The following is a 12,258-nucleotide window of genomic DNA, read 5'->3' on the forward strand; positions in this document are numbered from 1 at the left end:
TCCCAGAGAGCCACTGACAAGAAGAGGGGTAATGGGCTCTGGCATGGGCTCTCCAATCCTGGGCTCTTGGAGGATGCTGTACCTGCGTGCAGTGGGACCTGCTCAGTGGGAAAGGGTCTCAGCTGTAGACACAAGCACAGCCCTCCCAGGAGCAAACACTAGTTCTCAGCATAGTACAGTCTAACACTTGAGGGAAGAAGTACGTTCCTAACTGCCTTCTGATGTGCCCCTGAAGTCAGCATCCCGAATATATGCAGAGCAGTGATTGCCCTCTTCTTCATCTGTGGCCTCTTTGGGGTCCAAAAGCAGAGCTATTCACCTTGCTTACGCAGAAGCTTCATCCAAACATGAAGATTGGAGGACTGGATTACGTTCTAGCCAAAAACTCTTTCCATTTCCTTGTCCCTGAGTATGGGGAGAGAAGCGCCTATTCTCCTGGTTACAGTTTTGGGTTAGATAACTAATAATTACTTATCCTGAGTTGAATGGGCCTGTTCAGTCTTTGGCTGAAGGGTGAACCTCAGGAATGGCCTCATTACTGAGCTGAAAGGGTGTCCAGGGGGGCCATACTCTCAGGGTTTCTTCAGTCTCTGTCAGGCCAACAAGTGTGGTCTTTCTTTTGGGGTTAAAATTTTGTTCTGCTTTTTTCTCCAGCTCTGTCCAGGACCCTCTGTTGGATCCCTGTCAGAGCAGCCTGTGGTGGTAGCCAGGCACCAGCTAGTTGTACTGGACTCAGTCTGGTGGTGGCTGTGGTAGATATGGTCCATTTAGTCATTTGGACTCATCTTTCCGTTGTGTCTTTAATTTTCTTCATTCTTCCTTGCTCCAGGAGGGGTGAGACAAGTGGAGCATTCTGGATGGCCACTCACAGGCTTCTAAGACCCCAGATGCTGCTCACCAAAGCGGAACGTAGAACACTTTTCTTATAAACTCTGTTATGCCAATTGAGCTAGATGTTGCCTGAGACCGCGGTCCCCACAGCCCTCAGCCCTCACGGAGTTTGGATGTGTCTGTAGAGCTACCATGGCCTTGCCTTGTACAGGCTGTGCTGGCTTCCCCAGTATTGCGCACTGTCTTACCCTTCACCAGAGTTACCGCTTATCGTCTATTAAGTATTTTTCCATCCCCCCACCCCCACCCCCCACGTAACCATCAAAGATTATTTCTTTTTGTGTGTAAACCTTTTCGTGAGTTTTTACAGCAGTGGTCTCATACAATATTTGTCCTTTTGGGATTGACTTATTTCACTCAGCATAATGCCCTCCAGATGCACCCATGTTATGAGATGCTTCACAGAGTCATCGTTGTTCTTTATCATTGTGTAATATTCCATTGTTTTTACATACCATAGTTTGTTTATCCATTCATCTGTTGATAGGCATCTAGGTTGTTTCCATCTTTTTGCTGTTGTGAACAATGCTGCCTTGAACATGGGTGTACATATATCTGTTCATGTGACGACTCTTATTTCTCTAGGATATATTCCTAGGAGTGGGGTTGCTGGATCAGATGGTTTTTCTATTTCTAGCTTTCTGAGGAAGCGCCATATCATTTCCCAAAATGGTTGTATCATTTTGCATTCCCACTAGCAGTGTGTAAGAGTGCCGACCTCCCCGCAGCCTCTTCAGCATTTGTTATTTTCTGTTTTATTGATTCGTGCCAGTAATGCCTGGGTAAGATGGTATCTCACTGTGGTTTCGATTTGCATTTCTCTGATGGATAGAGAGAGTGAACATTTCCTCATGTGTCTGTTGGCCACTTGAATGTCTTCTTCGGTGAAGTGTCTGTTCGTTTCCTTTGCCCATTTTTTAATTGGATTATTTGTCTTTTTGTTGTAGAGGTGTTGGATTTTCTTATAGATTTTAGACATTAGACCTTTGTCTGATTTGTAATAGCCAAAAATTTTTTCCCAGTCTATAGGTTCTCTATTTACTCTTTTGGTGAAGTCTTTTGAGGAGCATAAGTATTTAATTTTTAGAAGCTCCCAGTTATCTAGCTTATCCTCTGGAGCTTGTGTGTTGTTGGTTGTGGTTTGTATCCTGTTAATGCTGCATATTAGGGCCTCTAGTGTTGATCTTATTTTTTCTTCTGTGAACTTAAAGTTTTTGGCTTTATAATTAGGCCTTTAATCCATTTTGAGTTAGTTTTTGTACATGGTATGAAGTATGGGTCCTGTTTCATTTTTTTGCAGATGGACATCCAGTTTTGCCTGTACCATTTGTTAAAAAGACTGTCTTTTCCCCATTTGATGGACTTTGGGCTTTTGTCCAAGATCAGGTGACCATAGGTGGGTAGATTTACATCTGGGTTCTCAATTCTGTTCCATTGGTCAATGTACCTGTCGTACCAGTACCAGGCTGTTTTGACTAGCGTAGCTGTATAGTAGGTTCTGAGGTCAGGTAGTGCAAGTCCTCCTACTTTATTCTTCTTCAGTAGTGCTTTACTTACTTGAGGCCTCTTCCCTTTCCATATAAAGTTAATGATAAGTTTTTCCATCTCTTTAAAGAATGTTGTTGGTATTTGGCTTTGTATTGCATTGTATTTGTAAATCGCTTTGGGTAGAATTGTCATTTTCACAATGCTGAGTCTACCTATCCATGAGTGTGGTATGTTTTTCCATTTATGTAGATCTCTTTTGGTTTCTTGCAGTAGTGTTCTGTAGTTTTCTTTGTATAGGTCTTTTATAACCCTGGTTAGATTTATTCCAAAGTATTTTATTTTTTTATGTTTTGCCTTTTTTTATGGTGGAGCCTGGGTGGCAAACGGTTTGATTTGGGTTTCCAATTTAACCTTCCACTGAGTGCTGCAGCTCATTAGTAAGAAAGGAGCCTTTTGAGTTGTCATAGAAACATTCCAGGAGCAAGGTAGTCTGTCCTCATCACTGCCCTGAGCAGGCCTCAGGGGGGGCTCTCTCACTGTCTCACAGTGACATTGCATTTTGAAATACCTGTTCTCTGAAAGATGTGTCTAAATGCATCTCCTAAGCTTTGTTTCAAATATTTGAAGAGTTGTCACTTAAGCGACCATCTCTAACACAGGAGTGGGCAAACTTTTTCTATAAAGGGCCGGAAAATAAGTGTTTTTAAGCTTTGCAAATCATAAAGTCTCTGTCTTCAGTACTCAGTTCTGCCTTTGTCCTGTTAAAGCACCCGTAGGCAGTACACAATGAGCATGGCTGTGTTTCAGTAACATTTTATTTACGAAAACTGGGAGCTGGATTTGGCCCACAGGCTGTAGTTTGCTGTCCCCTGAACCCACTGAATGCGCTCTCCTTCTTTTACCTTTGTTTCATTCTCACTGCACTCATGAACAGTTTATGTTTGTGACATTGGTAAGAGAACCAGGTTTCTCTAAAAGGCTGTCCGTGAGTGTGTACGCCATAACTGCAGTCTGCAGATGGTTCTAGTGGGTTTTCCTGTGGTCACAGTCTCCTGCCCCCAAGGCCTCCAGTGGTCTGCTCATCTCTTTCTCTCCATTATCACCTCTGCATCCTTCTCAGGAACCTAGGATCCTGTGGTATGGTGTAAGCGTAACATACATGTGAAATGTGTGTAAATCATAAGTTTTACAACTGGGCGAATTTTGGTAGCATTATATTGAGAGTTCTATTGTGGATGAGTTGGCTAATTAAGGAAGGTGGCACAGCATGTGGTGATGTAGGCTGTACTTTATGAGCCAGTGTTCGAGGGGTATGTCCTGTAACTACCTAAAATGGGACTAATTAGTTTAGGCTCTGTTGTAATTGGTAGCTAAGATTTGCTAGTGGAGAAGGAGGGCTGAATATCCGGTAGCATAGGTTCTGATATCGGAGTTGGTAAAGATCACGTTCAAAGAGCTACAGAAGATTTACATTTTAATGTCCTTGAATTGTTTAATAAGTTTCTCTGTATTTTTATCATTTTTCTATTGAGTTTTTCTAGTTAGAATCCAACTAAAACCAATACTTTGAAACTTCAGTTTTGATGCTTGCTCTGTAGGGTTGCTATGAGTCAGAATCGACTTGGTGGCAACGGGTTTGGTTTTTTGGTTTGGTACATCAATAAAGTATGTTTTATTTTATCTAAGTATAGGGAAATAAGTATTGGATCTGAAGTCAGGGCGCAGTTGCTTATAAATTCCAAGTTGACTTCTTAATAGTTTTCAGATCTTAGAAAAGGGATTAAGGTCTTCAGGTCTGAGTCTGTATATTAAAGAAAATACCCACTTTCTTAGCTTACAGGTTGTAGAACGATCAGACAGGATAGATGTTGAGAAACTCTCTTTGGTAGGCCTTCCAGCTCTCTGTGCATGTGATAGGCAAGCAGTGCAGCTCTGTGATTTTTTTCTAACTTCATGTAAGTTCATCAGCAGCCTTATCTTCTGACCTGCTTGGCCATATTGAGTTACTAGTCTGTCTGGAACAGCGTCTGTCCAGCCAGTAGTGGCCTGGTAGCCAGGAGTCATGAAGTGATTTCACTCAGTCATGCTTCAGCATTCATTTAACAGGCACCTACCATGTGCTTGCTATGAGTAGGAATAATTTGATGGCAGTGGATTGGGTTTTTTGGTTTTGCCATGTGCTAGGCACTGTTCTAGGCACTACAGTTTCAGCATTGAACAGAAATCAGTCCATCTTATACAGTACCCTAGCCTTTTGGAGAGTGAGACAGGCATGAATGAAAAAAGGAGATAAATGCAAAATTGTAGCTGTGATAAGTGGTAGGAATTACGAGTATGTGACGCTCTAATAGAGGATTTAATCTAGGCAGGAAGTTTTAAATAAAGAAAACATTCCCGAGAAAGTGGTTAGGCTAAGGGAAGAGGAAAGAATATACCAGGAAATGGGAATAGAATGTACAAAGACCCAGTAGGTAGAGCAAGCACGATAAGTAGGAGGGATTAAAGAAGGCCATGGTGGCAAAGCAGCGAGGTGAGGAAACTCATGCTGTTGGGCTAGACGTGCAGGCTGTGTAGGCCATGTGGAAGAGGCCTGCCTTCAGAATGGAAAATTACTCAAGTGGTTTGAGCCAGGGATTTGCCTTGAGCAGACTGGAATTAACTCTGCAAGTAAGTGTCAGGGTGCTGTCCTTAAAACTAACCTTCTGTATTTTCAGAATGTATTATTGCAACTCAAATGTATTACATTTTTGTTAAGAGAAAGGTTGGTTTGAGACTGTAATTGTGTTTTTCATGAAGTGGTAGGTGTTTGGGGATCATCAGTAAACCGGTTACTGTCCATCACCGTTGAAAGTTTTTATAGTGATGGAACTGGGCAACCCCATAGATCAGCACCATAATTATTGACCCTGGAGCCTGATTGCTTAAAAATGTTCTTAGGCCCGTTGAGGTTTACTAGTGCAATTAAGGTTTAATGATGTAACTTTTGTTTTGATTTCTTGTATTTAATCTTCCCATTTAACTCTAAAACTACATTTTAAAGTTTTATTGCCAACTAAGTTATAATTTAAGTGAACAGGAAGACTTGATATGGCTTTCTTGATTATCTTAAAATAGATTGCATTATTAATTCTGAGGTTAAAGCTAAACTCTGTTTTTCATTCCTTACAAAAGGAATCAAAGATGTTGGTTTGGAAAATCAAGTCACGTGTTAGTAGAACACATTTTAAATATTATGCCAAACAGTTCTCTAAAGGAGAGGGTACAGTTTCTTTCATCTCCAGAATACTTTTCGGTAACATATGCAGCTTCTGTGTTTGGTAAATGTTCACTTGTCTTTGGTAAACAACAAATGTAAGCTAAGCACATTTCCAGAAATAAACAGGAAAATAGACCTTTAACATTTCTTAGAAGGAGTAGTGTTTAGCAGGTACGGTGTTTAAAGGGGGAAGGTCCACCTGCAGTTCCGTATGTGCACACCTGAGGAAGCCAGCCATAGTCTTTCACAGGATAGTAGTAGTAAAGGGTCCGCTAAAGAAACCCAAGTGTTGTCCTGAGCCTTCTGCTTCCCACAAAGGTGTGATGCCCCCTTCTAAAGAGCATGTATTTCTATACATGCCTCATTTTCTAACTCCTAAGTGTCACTGTGAAAATAAGATTATGGCGTTATGTTATTAAATACCCATTGTCATCAAGGCAATTCCGACTCATAGTGACCCTATAAGACAGAGTAGAACTGCCCCCATAGGATTCCCAAGGCTGTAAATCTTTATGGAAGCAGACTGCCGCATCTTTCTCCCACAGAGCTGCTGGTGAGTTCAAACCGCCAACCTTTTGATTAGCAACCGAGCACTTAACCACTCTGCCACCAGGGCTTCTCCATGTTATTAGATATAATCTGTAAATAATGAGAGGCAGTGCAGAACAATAGCTAAGAGTACAGGCTCGAGTGCAGCCTTTCTGGTTCAACCCGCTCACACCCCTAAAGCTCTTTTTGCCTTATTTTCTGTATTTTACAAGAGGAGAACAATCTCTTGTTTTTATTGTCACTGTTGTGAGGAGATAAAGCGTTTACAGTGCCTGGCACCTTCTTTATTACCATCATCATCATTGTTATGCAGCGTTCCTTCTAGGTCACTAAGTGACTGTGGACATTTTACAGTAGTGGTTAAAGCCCACACATTGATATTTTTCTTTTTTAAAGGAGAAATTGTTGTAAATGAAGTGAATTTTGTGAGAAAATGCATCGCAACAGACACAAGTCAGTATGACTTGTGGGGAAAGCTGATATGCAGTAACTTCAAGATTTCATTTATTACAGATGATCCAATGCCGTTACAGGTGGGTTTTATTTGTATGCTGTGTAATTGTATCAAGGCTTTTGACTCTAAGCACATATTATTGTATAAATCACAGATATGGAAAAATTACAATGGAATTAGTACACCCACTCCTCACTTTGTGAGACATGGTTAGGTTCCAGAGACCAGGTTGTTAGGCAAAAATGGAGGACGGCCACATCAGATCACAAGATGGAAGATGACTACATCATCATATAACTTCCGCATTACGTTGTCACATAACTGCCAAACCATTGAGAACCATGACCCAGCCAAGTTGACACATAACCTTAACCATCACAGCCAGTGTTACTCTCACCTCACATCTCAAGTGTTTGTTACTGTCAGGTGTATATCGTTAATGTGCAAAGTAGTCAGATAGTAGTTTTTTATTGTCATAAATGTGCAATGTTGGATAACAAGATAGTCGATAAGTGAAGAGCAAGTATGGTAATCTAATGCTGGATATGTGTTATATTAAAATTCAAAATAAGTTTAAGTAGAATGTTGGGACATGAAGAATAGAACCAGATGGCTTGGAGCCACTTTGCTATGTTTATCCTCTGTGAGCATTGGTTATTTGCCCTTTCCATCAGGGAGTTATTTCCTTGCTTCCAACTCCTTTAACCTGCTTATGAAAACAAAGATATCCTTACTTACTAATCATAAAAAGAAAAGCATAATTATTTAGCAAAAACATTTATAAATATTACACATTTTATTGATTTTATAATATTTTTTACTAATTAGGTCTTTTTCCAAAAAATCAGAGTCTAGTTTTTAGTGTACAGAGTGAAAAAAATATCAATAAAGTTTTTCTTTAATAACATGTATAATCTTACTGGAAAACAATACAGTAGTCCCCCCTTATCTGTAGTTTCGCTTTCTGTGGTTTCAATTACCCCTGGTCAGCTGCGGCCCGAAAATATTAAATGGAATATTCCAGAAATAAACAGTTCATAGGTTTTAAATTGCACGCCATCCTGAGTGGCATGACGAAATCTTGCACCATCCTGCTCCATCCCGTTCTGTCCCACCCTGGACATGAATTATCTCTTTGTCCAGCGTATGCACGCTGTATCCTCTACCCGCCTGTTTCTTGGTCACTTGGTAGCTGTCTCAGTTATCAGATCAACTGTTGCAGGATCACAGTGCTGTGTTCAAGTAACCATTATTTTACTTAATAATGGCTCCAAAGTGCAAGAGCTGTGATGCTGGTAATTCAGATATGCCGAAGAGAAGCGGTAAAGTGCTTCCTTTAAGTGAAAAGGTGAAAGTTCTCAACATAATATTTTGAGAGAGAGACCACATTCACGTAACTTTTATTACAGTATATTGTTACAGCTGTTCTATTTTCTTATTAATTATTGTTACTCTCCTACTGTACCTTATAAATTTTTAATGTGTAGGGTTTGGTACTACGTGCAGTTTCAGGCATCCACTGGGGGTCTTGGAATGTATCCCCCACGGGTAAGAGGGGACTACTGTAATTCCATGCTATTTTGTTTTTTTAAAAAATCAGGCATTCATTTGATTAAGTTAAAAATTCTTGATTTCTTTATGAGCCCTCCTTCTATTTGATTTCTAAAGTATTTTACACCTTTTTTTTCCTCCCTAAATCTTTGATTTACAATAGTAATTATTCTCTAATTAAATATTTGGATATTAATCATAAACTTTGAATTGAAGGACCTAACTATATGTAAATATATCTCATATAGTCACTCATTAATTTACCATAATATTTACTAGATATTTGTGTTGATTGCAGTGTTCTGTAGGTGTGTGTAGGCTACATTCAGGCATTCACAGATACCCAGTATGTAGAGACACAAGCATATTTGGATGTAGACTTGAGTTTTCCCCTTTGTTCTTAGCTTCATTGAGGCCAGGCTTCACTGTAAATGAGAAGCATATACCTGGAACAGCTTAAATTCAGTGCCACCAGTAAGAAAACAAACCAGTGACCTGCTGATGGCAGGTTAACAGTGTCAGTTTGAAAATGTGCATAAAGTGTTTGTTAACAGGTGGAGAAAAAATGATAGTTTACCAAAAGCTGCTTCTAAAGATTTTTATTTCTCGTAACTTTCTGCTCTGAAGAGAGAGAATTATATTCTGCTCTAAAATCTCCACGTTGTGAAAATCAAGCCATTAAAATCCGATTACTTTAGGAGTCCCCTTTTATTTATTATTTTGGTGACAATTTAAGCAGAACTAGATATACAAATGTTTGCCTCTGAAGTGATTGACAGTATTACATAGCCTGGATATGAAAATGGTATCGGCTGTACATTTTAACCTAATTTTATTTGTTTAAAAAAAATGGGAAGAAAGGTAGAGAGCCTGAACACAGCAGATAGTTCTTCCTATCCCTGCTTTGCTACTGAGGTGTGTTCTAAGACACTATATCCTTAGAGCTGTCATAGCTCCACGGACAGAGACTTTTTGTTCTTTTTAGAGATAGTTATCACACTTGAAAGTAAGGCTTGTATTATCAGAATTTTGGGAAAAGAACTAACATAACTATAATTTCTTTATTTTAGAAATTCCATTATAAAAACCTTCTTCTTGGTGAACATGATGTCCCTTTAACATGTATTGAACAGATTGTCACAGGTATGTAGCATTCTTTACTCAGCCTATAAAAGTTGATTCTGGAAATACTCCTTGAAGAGTCATACCTCTCAAATACCTGGGTTGCAATGTTATTTCTGTAGAATTACTCCCCACCCCATTTTTTTGAGTTTTTACCCTCTTTTTAATTAAAAATTTAATGAGTAGATGTATCCAGATGGTGGTGATATTATGCAAAGAACAACTTAAAATACCTTCAAAAGCAAAATTTAAAAAGACACTTGAAAGTTGTAGGAACTATAGACAAATATTCCAGAGAAATAGTGTTCAAGTGATGGATGGCCTTCCGGTTATTCTTGTTACAAATTTGTTAAAAAAGTGGGTACTAAAGAGTGAATAACAAGAACTTTTACAAATTTCTTTCTTTCTTTTTTTAGTAAATGACCACAAGAGGAAGCAGAAAGTCCTAGGCCCCAACCAGAAACTAAAATTTAATCCAACAGAGTTAATTATTTATTGTAAAGATTTCAGAGTTGTCAGATTCCGCTTTGATGAGTCAGGCCCCGAAAGTGCCAAAAAGGTAATACTGTTTAAGTTTTATCAAGTTCTGGGTTCTGCACTGTTTTTACCAATTTCAGTTCTGTATGGAAGTTCTCATTTCTCAATTGCTCAGGTTTGCTAAGAGAAGTCGCCATCAGATACCGCCTTAAGTAAAGTCAAAGCCAATAATGTTAGTAGAACTATTTGCTTGGACTAGTTTATGGCTGCTCTAAAGTCTTCTATATAATTGTATTAGCTCCTAAAATATTTAAGAATAGACTATCATGTGGAAATTAACTTACCTTTTAAATTAAAACCATTGCCAGCTCGTTTCTTTCTTGCTTAAGAAGGCTAAGAATTCAGGGATGTGCTGTAATTGAAGTTTGGTGAGACTTTAATCGAGTACCTCGGAACTTTACCAAAGACTGGAAACTATGACCTAAGTTATATGAGAGTTAGGTCAAGGCATAGTTACAAGAAGGACCTAATAATTATTAATGGTTTAAAGAAATATTAATCTGTTGATTAGAGTGATATTCGACAAGGGCAATCAAAAGCTAGGGAGTTTTAAATTGGCCTTATTTTCCCCCACCTTACAGGGAATGTTTATGGCCTACTTGTGAAGGAAAATTCAAGGGCAAAAATCCCTTCCTCTTTGATTCCATGTTTGGCTTTGGCAGAGGACTGAAGCTGGTAGACCTAATGCACTTCTGCTCCAGTCTGTGGTACAGCAAAGCAGAGAATAACAACAAATTTCAAGGAGAAGGTCTGCTCCCATATATTGGGAATAGAGGACCGTGTCTAAGTGGAGTAGAAACTTGCCTTTCTGACAGATGAGACAGCTTTCGCACTACTAAGAAATGGGTGCATTTGTTTTCCATGGTTAAGACAACGCAGTAAAATTTTTGGTATCAAAGTGAGGTTTTCAAGAAGATCTTAAGGCAGCTGTTTTCATATACTTGGAGGAGGAGATGGTAGATTTGTTTTGGGGACTAGAACCAACCGTGTCTTCACAGGATGGCAGACGTGAGATGCATATCTGCAGATGTGTAACCACTGGGACTGTCTGGCAGAATGATGGTGGGCTCTGTGGCTAAAATTTTCACGTAGTACGGAAAGCCATCTGTCGGCTTGCTGCATTACTGAAAGTTTAACTAGATTGCTTTTAAGGCCCTTAAAACTATTAGATTCTGCAGTTGGTGCTTCTGGCATTTTACCAATTTGAAATACCTGTTCTTATAAAGCAGGGCTTTAGAATAATTAAGCATAAACTGTATATAAAATGGTTTAACCATGTTATTCTCCTGAATTTAAGTATACTTGTCGTTTAATCCATCAAAGCATCAAGAACTTACCAGTAAAAAAAACTTTCAAGATGTACTGCATCTCAAGAGCGGGGACACCATGGAACTTGTGTTAGGACAGCATATTTTTTAAATAAGAAATTGATACAATTGGCGCAGTATTTTTTCAGAAAAAAAGTTTACATCTCTCCTGTCCTCCACTATATTTTTCAGATGCAACTATTTCAGTAGGTCATCTTAAGTGGAAACCATTGTTATTTGCCTTAGTTCTTGAGCCATCTAAAGTATTTGTTGGCCATTTATTATGTGTGAGGCAGTGTGCTAAGTTTTTCAAGACAGGAAGGATAAGATACAGTTTCTTGCTCTGAAGAGCTTAGTCTAGTTGAGAAGATAAAGCATGAGCCCATGAAAATTAAATCATAGTGCAAAGGGACCGCAGAAAAGTTTCCACAGATGAATGCTCTGGGAATTCAGAGAAAAACAGAAAACCAGACCCTCTGCTCTCTAGTCGATTCCAACTCAAAGCCCTTGTTTATGGCGTTGCTGGTGAGTGATCGGGGGGCCTCATCGAACTGCTGCCATAAAACACACAAGTCCGTCTTTTTATGCTTTTCCTGAGACCATGTTTCAGGCAAAAATTCTTTCCCCAATGTCTTAAAATTAAAAAAAAAATTGTTACCTCAGGCCAGATGTCTTATGAGTTGTATAGTCAGAGGGAAAAAAATGCAGGAGAAAAATAGAGGCAATGGAAATACAGAGATTTTTTTTTCTGATTTACATCTTTTCAAACACAAGGTTAAGTTATGTGTGATTTCCAAAGCTTGATGGCTTTGAGAGTTAAAAACAAAAATTCTGGCATTTCAAGTGAAAGTTTTCGTCTAAAATCAGGCCACAGTTGGGAAGTTACAGCTCACTTCTACCTCCTGGAAACTTTGAATGCTAAGTTTTCTCTGGAAAATGCTGTGATTATATAAGTTGTTTTAGAATGTCCAGATGCATGTTCAGAGTTCTCTGCAGAAGTGAACCATAGGATTAGTTTTGAAGTACTGAAAACAATGATGTTTCTGTTTGAAATATGAAATCTTAAAATGCTAAATTGGTTCACGTTTTGTTAAGTGTTGTTT

The 12,258-nt window shown here is 38.9% G+C and overlaps 1 protein-coding gene across 4 annotated transcripts in view; it reads left to right on the forward strand.

Annotated features, from left to right (window-relative positions):
* Positions 1–12,258, forward strand: part of MTMR10 (myotubularin related protein 10) — a 75,732-nt gene that overhangs the window by 18,723 nt on the left and 44,751 nt on the right. For all 4 annotated transcript variants that reach the window (XR_010323745.1, XM_064296228.1, XM_064296226.1 and 1 more), the window contains exons 3-5: positions 6,581–6,717; positions 9,260–9,332; positions 9,728–9,870. Coding sequence is in view for 3 of the 4 variants with exons in the window: in XM_064296226.1 (XP_064152296.1) it covers positions 6,581–6,717; positions 9,260–9,332; positions 9,728–9,870 (353 nt within the window). In the remaining variant the exon portion in view is untranslated. The remainder of the gene's footprint in view (positions 1–6,580; positions 6,718–9,259; positions 9,333–9,727; positions 9,871–12,258) is intronic.

This window comes from Loxodonta africana, chromosome 13 (assembly GCF_030014295.1).
Source record: "Loxodonta africana isolate mLoxAfr1 chromosome 13, mLoxAfr1.hap2, whole genome shotgun sequence".
Classification (NCBI taxonomy): Eukaryota; Metazoa; Chordata; class Mammalia; order Proboscidea; family Elephantidae; genus Loxodonta; species Loxodonta africana.